Source organism: Nycticebus coucang, chromosome 7 (genome assembly GCF_027406575.1).
Source record: "Nycticebus coucang isolate mNycCou1 chromosome 7, mNycCou1.pri, whole genome shotgun sequence".
Lineage (NCBI taxonomy): Eukaryota > Metazoa > Chordata > Mammalia > Primates > Lorisidae > Nycticebus > Nycticebus coucang.
In genome coordinates, this window is record NC_069786.1 from 9,080,045 (window position 1) to 9,093,480 (window position 13,436).

Sequence of the window (13,436 nt, forward strand, 5' to 3'; positions counted from 1 at the left end):
GCAGAGGCCACCAGCTGTCCTGCTCCACCATCTGTGTAACTGTCAGAGGGGGTGGGCCTGAGGCAGCCTCGAAGAAGAGGAGGGTCTGGTGAGGTTGAGGCTTGAGGCTGTCCTTCTTATTCTTGGTAGAGGTTTTGGCAACTCCAGAAACAAGTGTTCCACCCAACTGGAGTTTTCCACCTTCAAGGAGGAAACCCATGAGCAGCGGACTGCGTGTGAAGGTGGGTGGCCCAGACACGCACCTGTGGGAAGCGGCTTTCTTCGTCCAGAAGGGAGATGATGCTCACAGGCTTGAGGGCCAGCAGGTCCAGCGTGGGCCGGTTGTCAGTGTAGTGGATGTAGTCCCAGGAGATGCCTTCCGAGCGGTACTCCTCCTGCTCCATGGCGAACACGTGCTGCACAAAGAACTGCTGCAGGTGCTCATTGGCAAAGTTGATGCAGAGCTGCTCAAAGCTGCGGAAGCAATGCCACCACCCGGGGTGCAGAGGGCTCAGCCCGGCACCCACTGCAGCAGGCTGGAGCTATGACATCACCAGCCATCTGCACAGAGCCAAGGACACATCTGCCCACAGGAGCCCGTCCTGCGCATGCGCAGCTTCTGTATACTCACAGACACGCCTCTCCGCGCACCCTCCCTCTGCTCCCGGTCACCTCCTTCACCATCATCTCCCCCCCACCCCCAAGGCAAGCAGACTAACAGAAAAGAGAAGGCTCAGCCAGTCATCAAGTCCTTGCCTTTGGCTTCTTATGATGCTGAGGGAAAAATGCAAGTTCCCCACCACAAAACAAATACTGTGCCAGCCCAGAGGGCTCCGAAGAAGTAGTGCTCAGTGGAATTGTTACAAAGTCAAGCAAGCCCCAAGATAACTACTGAGCGTAGGAAAGTGCCCGGCACTCTTGCCTTGAAGCGGCTGGCTCAGTCTGGCCCTGGCCTCTCCATGGCAGTCTTGTAGTGCCCCTTAGCACCCGGTGGAGGGTTGTCATGCCATTAACATTAACAAAGTTATATGAGGGCACATGATAATGGTAATGCCCCTGTGGGACTTGTTCCGCTGTGAATAAGCAATGATACAAAGTAAGAGCTCTGTGTCACTCACTGGGAAGGGATTTAAGGCAACACCACAGGTGGGCAGATGGGAGAAGTTCCTGCGCCACCCAGGAGCAAGTGCCCTTGTAGGTGACCTCTAATAAGCTCATCTAACCAATCACACCAGACTGTCTGAGTCATTTTTGGTCTCTCAGCTCCATCTCAGTTTGGGGGGCAGTTTTTCTATATTATCCTGGGATTTTCCCCAGACAGATACCCTGAAAGCTCCTCTGACAGGCCTGCCTATCCTGACACTGAGACCATCCTTACAGGGCTGAGTGTACATGAGCAGCCCCAGACCTGTGGACAAGGTAGCCCTCGTGTCAACATGAGATTCCAGAGACCCCAGGATTGACAGTCTGGCCCCTCTGCACAGACCAGACATGCTCCCTACCCTTCCACCTCCAAGCCCTCAAATCTGCTCTACCTGCTGGGCTCTCTACCTAGGGACCTGGCCCCTCCACTCACCTCCCCTGGCTTAAGTTAGAGACCGAGTTGTTGTGCTCGACACCTCTCTATGCCTCCTCCCCAAGTCCTGTCAGTCCGAAGTCTGGCCCATGCTATCTCCAGCATGGAACTGACCTGTTTACTTCTTTCCCTCCCACTGCTGCCACTTGACTTGGGCACAGTGGTGGCCTCCTAAAGGCTCTGCCCTCCTCCAGCCTCCCCCGCCAGTTATTCTGCATGTGGCCACTAGAGGGCACGTCCTGATGTGAAAATCTAATCACACTCTTTGCTCCAAATCTTCCCTGCTTCCCATTGTTTTCAGGATCCAGACAGGCCTGCAGTGTACCCCACACCCAGCACACTGCCTGGAGCTGCTCAATGAGCACATGCAGAAAATGTGACCAGGGAGGGACCCGGTGCAAGCAGCACCTCCTTCCCAGGCCCCCAGGCTGCAGCCCTGGCTCAAACCCAGCTGGTGGCCTTCCTTCAGGGAGAGATTCCTGCATACACAGCCTCATTTTTTAGAACCAACCTCCAAAGTGTGCATATGTGCATGGTGGCTCACCTGTCTCTCCCAGGGCCAGATACCAATGCCCTGAATCCCACTTGAGCTCTGCCAGCCCTGCCACCTGCCTGCAGAGGCTGAGATTCAGTGTGCTTATGCTTGGAATGGTGGTGTCTTGACCATCCTAAATCATTCCCACGCCACACTTCACTGGTAGACAGGGCTTTGGGTCCCAGGATGCCAAGGTAGGCCAACCTTTGGGCACCCAGAGGCCTCTGCTTTTTGAGGCCAGCGGCCCACCCTCTACCCCACCAGGTGCTTTAAATGAACTGGGCTCAGATAAGCTGGATTGCATCCAGAATGTCAGTTGCCTGCTTGTCAGACAGTCTTCACTTGACACCCCCTGATACACGATGACCTGGAGCAACCCCTGACCTGGTGTGGTGCCTTCCCACCCTTGTCTACCCACCCCCAGCCTCCACTATAGTCACATCTGGTAGTAATTTTTTCTGACCTGCCTCCAGGTTACAGCTCTTCAGCATCCAGCCTGGAGTGCTGGACACTGGCTGAGAGAAATCCTGTTTCAGCTTACTCACCAACTCAAATGTCAGAATGGTCCACAAATTCCCCAGCTCCCCCACTCCTACCCACAGCTGCAGCCAAATCATCATTACTGATTTTCACTTTCACCAGTTCAGTCTGGGATGATAAGGAGTCTCTCTTGGGGATGGCTTTTAGCTCTGTGGCCTTCTCTAAAGAAGATGCTGTACATAGGCATGGATTGCTGGGTGTAGAAAGACCTGCCCTGGCCTGGGTGCCCTAGCTTGCTCAGTTAGAAGGGAGCAGGTGGGCCTTAGATCTTCATACCTGTTGTTCTGGAAATTTTCAAAGCCAAATATGTCCAGGAGGCCGATGGCCCTGCGCACATGTTTGGGGTTCTGGGCAGGAGGCGTGAAGATCACAGTGTTGATCTTCTTGACGATCCATAGGAACAGGTGCCCATAGATGCCCTGGGGAGACACGGGTGAGGCCCAGGGCTTTGAGGCACAGGAGGAGGCTGCCTTTCTCTGCGTTTACCCAGAAAGGCTGTGTGCGAGTAAAACAGATGTCCCCGACCTGCTAGGGATGTCATTATCCCGGATCTAGAGGCAAGAAACTGAGGCCTGAGAGGCTAGGAAGCCCCAGATCACCAGGCAAGTGACCAGCAGAGTTGGGACCTGCCCAGTGCTCTTGTTGTCCATGAGCAGCATGAGGAGCAGGGCCATGGTCAGCAGGTGAAGATATACAGGCTCTACTCTGGCAGCTCTGTACCTTGGCGAAGGCATCCCTCCGGTCTATGGCCTGGGTGATGTTCAGGGGCCTGGTGACATATTCCCCGCGGATGAGGATGGTGTGTTTGATCAGACAGTCCCGGAGTGCCTGGTGCTGCACCTGGGGAGGCAGGTGGGGGCTGCATCACACGTGTGGGACAGGGCCTGGCCCAGGACTCTGATTTGCTTCTGCCATGCCTTGCTCCCTCTCATCACCAGAGACCCTGTGCCCACTGTAGGTGGGCAGTGCCTGAGACTAGGGCCAGGCTGGATCTAGGCCAGAGCCAGGGGCCTGGGAGCCCTGAGACACGGAGGGTCTGGGAAGGATGCACCAGCTTGGGGGCCCAGTGTGCTAGTCTCCTGGGGGATAGGAAAAGGGCTTGTGTCTTAGAATGCCAGGGTCAGGGTTGGCTCTGATGGCCCAACCCAAATCACTTCCTCCTGGAAGCTGAAGGCCTAAAGCATCAAGGAGAGTCTGGTGGGCCTGGGCAGCCTCACCACATGGGAAGGATGGAGCCGGACAAACCCAAAGGTTCTACATAGAATGTTAACAGCACAATCTGATTGCTTTTTTTTTTTTTCTTCTTACTCTATTAATTTTTCACCAGAACCTGTCAATGGGACATGGTGTGGAGGATGTGGCCACATCCCTAGCACAGAGGTCCCCAACAAGCCCCTGCCACCCTTCCTCCATGGCGAGGATCAGTGGTGCAGGTAATGATGGGGAGGGCCAACCACGTGGGCCACAGGCTCCTCAGCATGGGCCACTGTCCCAGAACAGCACAGCTCCTGGAGGGGCCCAGGGCATGAAGGCACAGGCAGGGTTGTCCAGGGTGGAGGGAAAAGATGGCAAGCTAGGGGCACTGCCCAGCAGGAGGGGACACAGGGAAAGGGAAAGCCAAAGTGGTCATTCTGCTGTCTGTTACTGAGCAGTTTGCCCTGCTGTCTGCCCTCAGGCACTGCAGCGTCTATGCAGGGATTGAGCTTAGAGCCTGGGAGAGGGATGGAGTCTGGATAAGTTATGAGAATCAGGTATCAGGGGTCTGTAAGCCTGGGCTCCCGGGGCCCCTCACAAAAGTGGAGCTTGGCAAACACCTCAGCCCTACCTCCAGTAACTTCATCACAGTGGGAAAAGCAGGCGTCTCTCCCACATCTGAGGAATCCAGATTCTCGAAGACCGCAGCTAGGGCGGGAAGAACAATGAGGCAGAGCCCCCTGTGAGGCCTGGGCCTGTGGCGGCCACATATTAGCCACAGCTGCCCAGGTGTGGGCTGCTTCCTTCCCCAGGCCTTAGCTGCAAATGAATCTGGCAGATGACACCCTCTCTCCTAGAAGAGACCAGGGGCCTAGATCTAAGGGCCTATCTGGGGAGAGAAGTCTGAATTGGGGCACCCAGGAGGCACTGGCACCAGGAGAAGATGATCCACCAGCCATCTGTGGAAACCTGGGCATTCATTCAATCAATCAATCCCACGAAGCAAACATTAATGGAGCACCGGTGCTAAGCCAGGCTTCGTTTAGCTAACAAGGTCTACCTTAAGACAGACTGCCAGGTTTGGAGGGAGGCGTTTTTGATTTCTTTTTTAAACTTAAAAAAATTGCAAAATAGGCTCGGTGCCTGTGGCTTAGCGGCTAAGGCTCCAGTCACATACACCTGAGCTGGCGGGTTGGAATCCAGCTGGGGCCCGACAAACAACAATGATGGCTGCAACCAAAAAATAGCCGGGCGTTTTGGCGGGTGCCTGTGGTCCCAGCTACTTGGGAGGCAGAGGCAGAAGAATCGCTTGAACCCAGGAGCTAGAGGTTGCTGTGAGCTGTGATGCCACAGCACTCTACCCAGGTTGACAGCTTGAGGCTCTGTCTCAAAAAAAAAAAATTGCAAAATAGAGAGATAAAAAAGTATATAAAACACAAGGTATGTTGTAATGGATTAAGTCATTACCAAGTAACCACCACTGAAGCCAAATATAGACCCTCCAACACCCAGGCCTCCCCGCAGCCCCTTCTTGCTAAGACTATTTCAATCCACCACCGAGGTAACAGCTGTCCCTCCTTTCATGGAAATCACTCTCTTGCTTTCTCTTCATCTTCCTGTTATGTACATGAAGTCCCTAAACAGCTTGTAGTTTTGCCTGTTTTAAAAGCTGTTAGTGGGATCTCACTGATGCTCTCTGCCCACTTCATTCCTCTGCACCATGCTTCCAAAGCTCTTCCAGGCCCCAGGCCACTTCTGGTCAGCATATGCCTTCTTCCGGCCGGAGGACCCCACTTGGTGGGCAGACACAGGTCACCCTTGCTACAACTCGCTGGGAGGGGACGTTCTCATCTGCTGTGCAATGGTGGCCTGAGCCAGTGCTCCGGAACAGGTCACTGAGCTCTGTGAATGGGTTCTCATTCGTTCTAGAACCAGCCATAATCCCTTGCTATGTTGCCTCTGCCCCGTTCTCCTTCTCTGTTCCTTGAGGATTCCTATTAAAAGGAGGCTCCGTCTTCTCACTGCACCTGCTAGGTCTCTTACCTTCTCTTTTACAATGTCCACCTTTTCCTCCCTCCATCCTTTGCTGCAGTTTTTTCTGATTTCCCCGCCCAGCCCACCCATTCTTCCTTCACATGTGTAAAACCAGCTGTTCACCCGGCCATCAAGTCCTTAAAGTCGGTTATTTCTTTTCTTTTAGAATTTCTATGTGGTTCCTTTTAAAATCTGTAATGTCACTCTTTATGTTATAGATTCCCTGTCTATATCTTCAAGCTTGGCTTCTTTTCCTGAACAGAGCTCCTCTGCAGTCTGTGCCCAGTGATTCCAATATCTGAAATCTCTGTGGATCTGTTTTCTATAGTTTATTATTTCTGCTGGTTACTGTTCGTGATGTCTTGTTTCCTTTGTTCCTATTTATTTCTGACTGCCTGCTGGATGTTATGTCTGAAAGATTATTTGAAGGAATCATTTGTTATCTAGGTTTCTGGGATTGTCAGAAACTTCTGTCAGGTGCATGGGGATACCAACAGGTCAGTGCACCCTAGTCCCCAGACAGCCCAAAGTTCATGCATGGATTTGTTTTCTCTGGTTCACCCTCATCCTGAGAAGATAGCCCTTTGGGATCCCAGCAAAAAGTGGGGGATGATCGGTCAGAGTCTCCGCTTTTGGAGGGCTTTAACTTCATGAGGCCTCCAAATCACGGCTATATTTTTCAGACATGTTTTTCCAGGACCAGGTTGGACCGCATAATCTGTGAGCCCTCTTGTAAGAGCTCACAGAGATGTCCTCCTGCTCTCACCCCAGTCCTTCTTCCTCCCCCAGGGGTGCAGTTTGAGCAAAGCCAGAATTACCTATAAATTCCACGTTCCCCAGGTGGAGAATGGCAGCCAGCAGCTTGCTGACATCCCAGTTCTCAGAGTTGGAGAACTGGAGGATCTTCATGGCCGAGCAGACGTGGGCATAGTCCTTGGCATCATTGAGCCCCTCGTAGGAGGTGCAGTTTCCCTAAAGGACAGGGCACCTCAGCTCACAGGGGCCTCCCACATCCTCCTTCCTCTCTACTGGGACCAGCAAGGCTGAGAAGCCTTAGGTACTCAGCTGGAGGCCTGTGAGAGGTCACACATCACAGGTGCTGGATGGACCCTGCAGGGCCACATGCAGACCCAGAGGTAGAATCATGATGGCACAGCCACAGCACGCCTGGGGTTTGTAGCCAACACTGGCATTTGGCCTCTGTGGGGCCTGGGCCAAGTGATTCTGCTTCTTTGAACCTCTATTTGTCATCTGTCCATACTTAGGCCTGCCTTGTCTGTCTCTGGGGAATACCATGGGTTCATTCTTTTAATGAGCACTTTCCAAGGCTATCATGTCCAGGCCCTGTGCTTCTAATTGGAATTCAGAAATGGTGAGGCCTGGTCCTGCCCTGGATGCTAAGCATCACATCCAACAGGGGCTGGAGGGAGCAAATGACCTTTTCATGGCTGTTACAGGTGCCTAGACCAAAGTGGCCAGGGCCAGCCCTATGGAGAAGTGTGGAAAGGCTTCCTTGGGAGTGGAGGGTTGAGTTGGCCCCATCCAATCTGCAAAGCAGCACATGGTAGAGGGTGGACTAGGCAGACAGCAGGGGTGGGAGTGGGAGGGGCAAGGCAGGGAGGCCGGAGGCAGGGTGGGGTCAGTGGGGAGGCTGAGGTCAGCGTTGAGAAAGGAGAGGGTGGACGAGGGTTGGATCCTGGAAACCACACTTAGGAGCTTGGATACCCCACAGGCCACAGGAGTCATCACAGCATTGTCACCAGAGATGTGATTCACATTGTGGGAATTGCCTTTTGCTGTTGGGTGGGTGATCAATTAGAGGTCAAGACTAGTTCAGGGCGATCTATGAGGACACGACTGCCATGGACCAGGCAGGGCTGGTGAAGACCTTGGGGTGAGGGACCCAGAGAGAGGGTCATGTGGGAGAGATATCCCTGAGGCGACCACATTTCTTCCTGGTCATCAAACATGAGCAGTGGCTGTCCAAGGCTGTGGGCACGGCTGGGACAGAGGAAGACCTAGGGGGCACCTACAGCGACAGTGACTGGAGTGAAATCCAGAGGAGGAGCAGGGGGTAGATGACACCCCAGGACCCACTGAGGACTGGGAGCCTGTCGTCTGGTGAGATCCAAAGGAAATTGAGGCTTGTGGGAAGGGGAAGGGGGTGCATGTGACAGCTGGGGAAAGGAGGCATGTGATGGCGCGAGAGTCCCAACAGAGAGGGCTGGCAGGGAGGGAAGGGAAGTCCCAGCCTCCCGGGCTTTTCTGCAGCTGTCAGCTGTAGCCAGGGCTGTGCTGCAGTGGCCCTTCTCCCTCTGCCTCCATGGCCGTGAGGGGCTCACCATGGTCAGGTAGTGGTACTCGGAGGGCATTCCCAGGCACAGCAGCTCCTTGTCCTGGGCTCGCATCCCCAGGAGCATGCAGTAGAAGATGTGGTAGTTCCGCTCCTCGGGGGCCTGGGAGGGGGGCAGTGCACACAGACTCGTGAGCGGCCCCCTGGGGGCTCGGGGCTGCTTCCTGCACTGCCATGCTTTCCTGATCAGCTGTGACTCTGGAATCAGCCCATGGGATCCCTGGCCTTGTTGCTGGCCTCGGACCTCACCCCGGGCTTCCAAGAACAGCTGACAACTGCAACTCATCACCGCTAGGTGCCCCCTCGCCCCCTGCATGTCCCAGTGACCAGGCTGGGCAGTGACCGCGTGGGGTCCAGGCCCTCTGATCACAGCCCCACACTCTTCATGGTCACTTAGTGACAGCACAAGGTTACCTAGGCCTTCCATATTTTTTAACACTATTTACAAATGCATTCTCCTTGTAAAAATCCAAACAATCGGAAGTAAAGAGAGTTTCTTTCCACCCTACCTGCCTATCCTCAAAGTCCTTCCCCTTCTTCCCCAGAATCATTCAAGGGTCTATGTTTCTGTCTAGACATTTTGAATACATCTACTTACAGTATATCTATAAATAGTTCTTTGGTTCCCACAAAACCATATTTGTTGTTCTTCGGCTTCCTTTTTTTCATCTAAGCGTGTCTCTTGGCTTCCACACCAATGTGGACAGGCCGCCTCCTCCTCTGTAACTGTACTCGGCATCGATACACCACAGTTTCCAAATCTGTCTCTCATCTGCTTCAGAAATTTCCTGCCCATTCTGGGGTATCCCTTTGGGTGGCAAGTTCTGTGACTTCACCAAGCAGAGTGTGAAGAAGTACAAGCCTTGGAAAGGGCACACTTTGGGTGGAAAGCAACTGCTGTGTCCTAGCACCACAACCTGGACAAGTGACCCAACTTATCTGGACACAGTTTCCTTATCTGTACAATGGGGAGAAGGAGATCTATCCGCTTGTTACGGTTGTGAAGATCAAATGAGACAGTACAGGGGACGAGCCTGGCACCAGGCGGAGCCTCCTCCTCGGCTCTCCACCCTCACACGCAGCCCCAGCCCCTCTGTTGGAGATGTTTCCCCTGGACCTTCCCTGCGTCGGTGAGCTTGCACACAGGCGTGTGTTAGGTGTCAGACCATCACACGGGAGCATCCTCAAACACAGGGTGAATTAATTCTGCTGTTGTAGGTGCCACATACCAGCATCTCTGACATTTAGGATTAGCTACATGATCGGCCCATTGCAAAACGAAGCTGCGGAGCCCCTCGCTAAAAAGTTAGTGAGAATTTCAAGATGGCAACAGCAGAGCATTAAACTGAGCATGGGCCCCTTCTGCCCACAGGCCACATGCCACATGCCACCACATTCCCTGTCCATGGGCCTTTTGGACACTATTATCCAGCTCTCCCAAGCTGAAGATACAGCCTGGAACTATCCCAGACTCAGCATTAATTCTAGTAGAGTTGAAGAGTAGGCACCAAAGAATAAGACAATTATACAGACAAAATTCAAAACTGAGAAAATCCTATCACATTTTACATGGAATACTAGAGAGGGACCACTATTGTCCAAAGAGGGCCATGGGGAAGGGCGAGAGTGGTGGAAGGGACCCCTCTTGGAAGCTTCCCCCAAGCTCCTGACTCCCTGTCCTGGGCGACCGGAGGCCTCACCTGCCGGCAGACCCGGGACTTCTCCAGGAGAAACTGCTCAATGCGTGCGCCCTCGATCACCCCGCTGGGGTTGAAGTAAATGTCAATGTACTTCCCAAAGCGGCTTGAGTTGTCGTTGCGGATTGTCTTGGCATTTCCGAAGGCTGAGGGCGAGTGGGCAATGCCCATCATGGGAGCAGAAAGGAGAAAATTTACTTTGAGTGGGTCATCTGGGAAGACTTCCCAGAGGAGGTGGCCAAGCCCAGAAGGATGGGTACAGTTGCACTAGACCGTGATTGGCAGCCAAGGGTGTGCTAAGAGGAAGGCAAAATGCAGGCTTAGAATTTAAAAAGCATGAAGCGTGCTTGCAGAGGGGGAAAGTTGGCCAGAGTGTAGGGGACATGAGGAATGCAGTGGAAGGTAGACAAGGCTAGTTAGTAGGTGGGGCCAGGTGTCACAGAGCCTTGAATAGCCAGACTCAGAAGTTGGCAATTAGTTTTGCCAGTGATGGGGGAAACAAGAACGTGTTTGAGAGAGCATGGAAGGAGATTTCCAGAGGCTTTGAAGGATGGATCAGGCTGCAGGGTAGAGAGAAAGCAGCAAGACTGGGCCCAGGCCAGGGCACACTTGAGGTGGTCAGATCAGGAAGCATTGTGTTGTAGCATGATCCAAAAGTGCTTTTTGAGGCCAGGTGCCATGGTTCACACCTGTAATCCTAACACTCTGGGAAGCAAAGCCAGAAGGATCCCTTGAGTTCAGGAGTTCAAGACCAGCCTGAGCAAGAGCGAGACCCCATCTCTACTAAGAATAGAAAATTAGCCAGGTATGGTGGTGGGCACCTACAGTCCTAGCTACTTGGGAAGCTGAGGCAAGAGGATCGCTTGAGCCCAGGAGGTTGAGGTTGCTGTGAGCTATGATGATACCACTGCACCCTGGCCAGGGCGACAGAGTGAGACTCTGTCAAAACAAAACAAAACACCAGAAGTGTTTTTCATAAAGCTGTTTCTGCAAACTTTTCTGACATTACCCACAGCAAGAAAGATATTTCACAACATGTCCTGGTATAAATATACACACACCCCCACATAATTAAAATAAGAGAGTACCAGTTCTTACAAAGAGTGGTGGGTGGGGCGTTTTCATTTTATTTTTCTTTTCTTTTTTCTCACCACTTGCTTTTGAACATGAATTTACTTTCTTTTTCATTTCATTTTTATTTTGAGTCAGAGTATTTTTTATTCTATGGTATTTCATTTGTTCTAGAAGACTGATTTTATGGCCCATTAATGATTGGGATGCAGTTCGAAAATATCACCATCCGGTATTAGTCCCAGGAGATGAAGGAAAGAGTTCCCAGAGAAACAGGCTTAGGAAGCCCTGTACTCGGTCCCTCTCCTGAGGGAGCCCAAGGCGCCACAGTCATTCAGCTTATTGAACCCCATGTGGCCATGATGAGAATGAATGGTCAACTACCTTTTTAAGAAAGCATTTGATGTGAGTGATTATTCTGCAGTAATGCAGACAAGCTGATTTTAAGACACACATACTGTATATGAAAGGGCAAAGGGCACAGAATAGCCAACTTTGAAAAGAAGAACTATCTGACTGCAAACCTGCCTATTGAGCCACAGAAATCGAGACAGTGTAGTATTGGTGAAAGGACAGACAGAAACAGAACAGAATAGAGAATCCAGGCATAGTCCCACACATGTATGGTTCATTGATTTTAGAACAAAACACAAAGGGATGTCAATGGAGCAAAAAATAGTATTTTTGACAAATAGGGCTGGAAAAATTGGATATATCCACATATAAAACAGGGAGGGGGAGAGAGAGGAGAAAGTCTACCATACTTTGCACCTTATTAAAAAAATTAGATCATAAACCTAAATGTAAGAATTAAAACTACAAAATATCTAAAAGAAACATGGGAGAAAATTTTCAGGTTAGGCAAAGATTTCTCAGTTATAACACAAAGAGCGTGATCCCTAAAAGGAAAAAATGACAAATTGAACTTCATCAAAATTTAAATCTTTTGTCCTGAAAAAGACACCGTTTAAGAGATCGAAAAACCCAAAACAACAAAAAACAGGCCTCCAACTGGGACATAATATTTACAGACCAAGTATCTTACAAAGTTCTTGTATCCAGAATATATAAAGAACTCTTAAAGCTCATTAATAAGGAAATAAGCCCATTTAAAAAACAGGCAAAGTGGGGCGGCGCCTGTAGCTCAGTGAGTAGGGCACCGGTCCCATATACAGAGGGTGGTGGGTTTGAACCCGGCTCCGGCCAAACTGCAACAAACAAATATCTGGGCACTGTGGCAGGTACCTGTAGTTCCAGCTACTCAGGAGGCTGAGGCAAGAGAATTGCTTATGTCCAAGAGCTGTAGGTTGCTGTGAGCTTTGATGCCACAGCACTCTACCTAGGGTGACAAAGTGAGACTCTGCCTCTTAAAACAAAACAAAACAAAACAAAAACAGGCAAAGGATTTGAATAGACATTTCCCCAGAGGGAAATGTGGATGTGAAAGGGCACATTAGTCACTAGGGAAGCAACAGATGCGTCAGAATAGCACAAGATCTATCTCCTTGGCTGCTCCAAGTGCCAATGAGGATACAGAACAACTGAAACTCTCGTACTCTGCTGTGGGGAAAGCAAAATGTTACAGCCTCTTGGGAAAAGCACTGCTGCTTTGTCATTTGAGCCAACAATTTAATATTTATTCAAGAGAAAAACGTGTTTACAAAAAAAAAAGCCTGTATGTGACCGTTTATAGAGGCTTCATTCATAATTGCCAAAAACTATAAACAATCCAGACGTGCGTCAGTTGGTGAGCTGACAAGCGCAGTAGCTCAGTACAATGGGCTTCTACTCATTAAAAGCACAGAATTGTTGACACAGGCAACAACGTGGAAATCTGTTAGACTAATGAGAACTGCCAGATGTAAAAGACTACCAACCATATGATGTCATTTACGTGACATTCTGAAACAGATAAAACTTCAGGGCAAAAAAAAGACAAAACCTGTGTGTGTGTTTGTGTGTGTGGTGGGGAGACAAAAAATGGTTGCTGGGGCTTGGGCTCAGGTTGATCATCAAGAAATGAGAGAGCCAGTGCTGTCCAGTGGCTGACAGGTTTGGGACTGAGGTCACAGACTCTGGGCCAACCCCAGCAGGGGACTTTGGGGGACAGCAAAGGGCTTCTCTGGGGCAGGTTGGCCAAGACCTGGGTAGACCCCACAGCACGGGACAGCAGGACGACTCTCTCCTCCCCACATCGGCTTCCTCTTCTCTCTCCTTTCCCAAATGTTCCAACAGCATCCCAGTCTGAGGCCTGCCCTGCCCATTCCTGTTTTCCTCCACCTTACGCTCTGCAGGGGTCACCCTTGATGAACCTCCTGTAGCCCTAACTAGGGCCCAGCAACTGCTCCCCAAGGACCTGCACAAACTCAAGCAGCATTTCTCAAATTTGCTTACAAATTGTCAGCCTTTCCTCTTTGTGCTTCCTGGGAGCACCCTTACCCTTGTCTTTTGTGTCCA

General features: G+C 51.3%; 1 protein-coding gene across 4 annotated transcripts in view; it reads right to left on the reverse strand.

Moving 5' to 3' along the window:
- Window positions 1-13,436, reverse strand: part of MYO7B (myosin VIIB) — a 91,288-nt gene that overhangs the window by 39,249 nt on the left and 38,603 nt on the right. For all 4 annotated transcript variants that reach the window (XM_053596816.1, XM_053596814.1, XM_053596815.1 and 1 more), the window contains exons 7-13: window positions 9,912-10,054; window positions 8,201-8,314; window positions 6,677-6,830; window positions 4,456-4,532; window positions 3,351-3,470; window positions 2,907-3,049; window positions 243-453 (exon numbers count right to left, since the gene is read on the reverse strand). In XM_053596816.1, coding sequence (XP_053452791.1) covers window positions 243-453; window positions 2,907-3,049; window positions 3,351-3,470; window positions 4,456-4,532; window positions 6,677-6,830; window positions 8,201-8,314; window positions 9,912-10,054 — 962 coding nt within the window. The remainder of the gene's footprint in view (window positions 1-242; window positions 454-2,906; window positions 3,050-3,350; window positions 3,471-4,455; window positions 4,533-6,676; window positions 6,831-8,200; window positions 8,315-9,911; window positions 10,055-13,436) is intronic.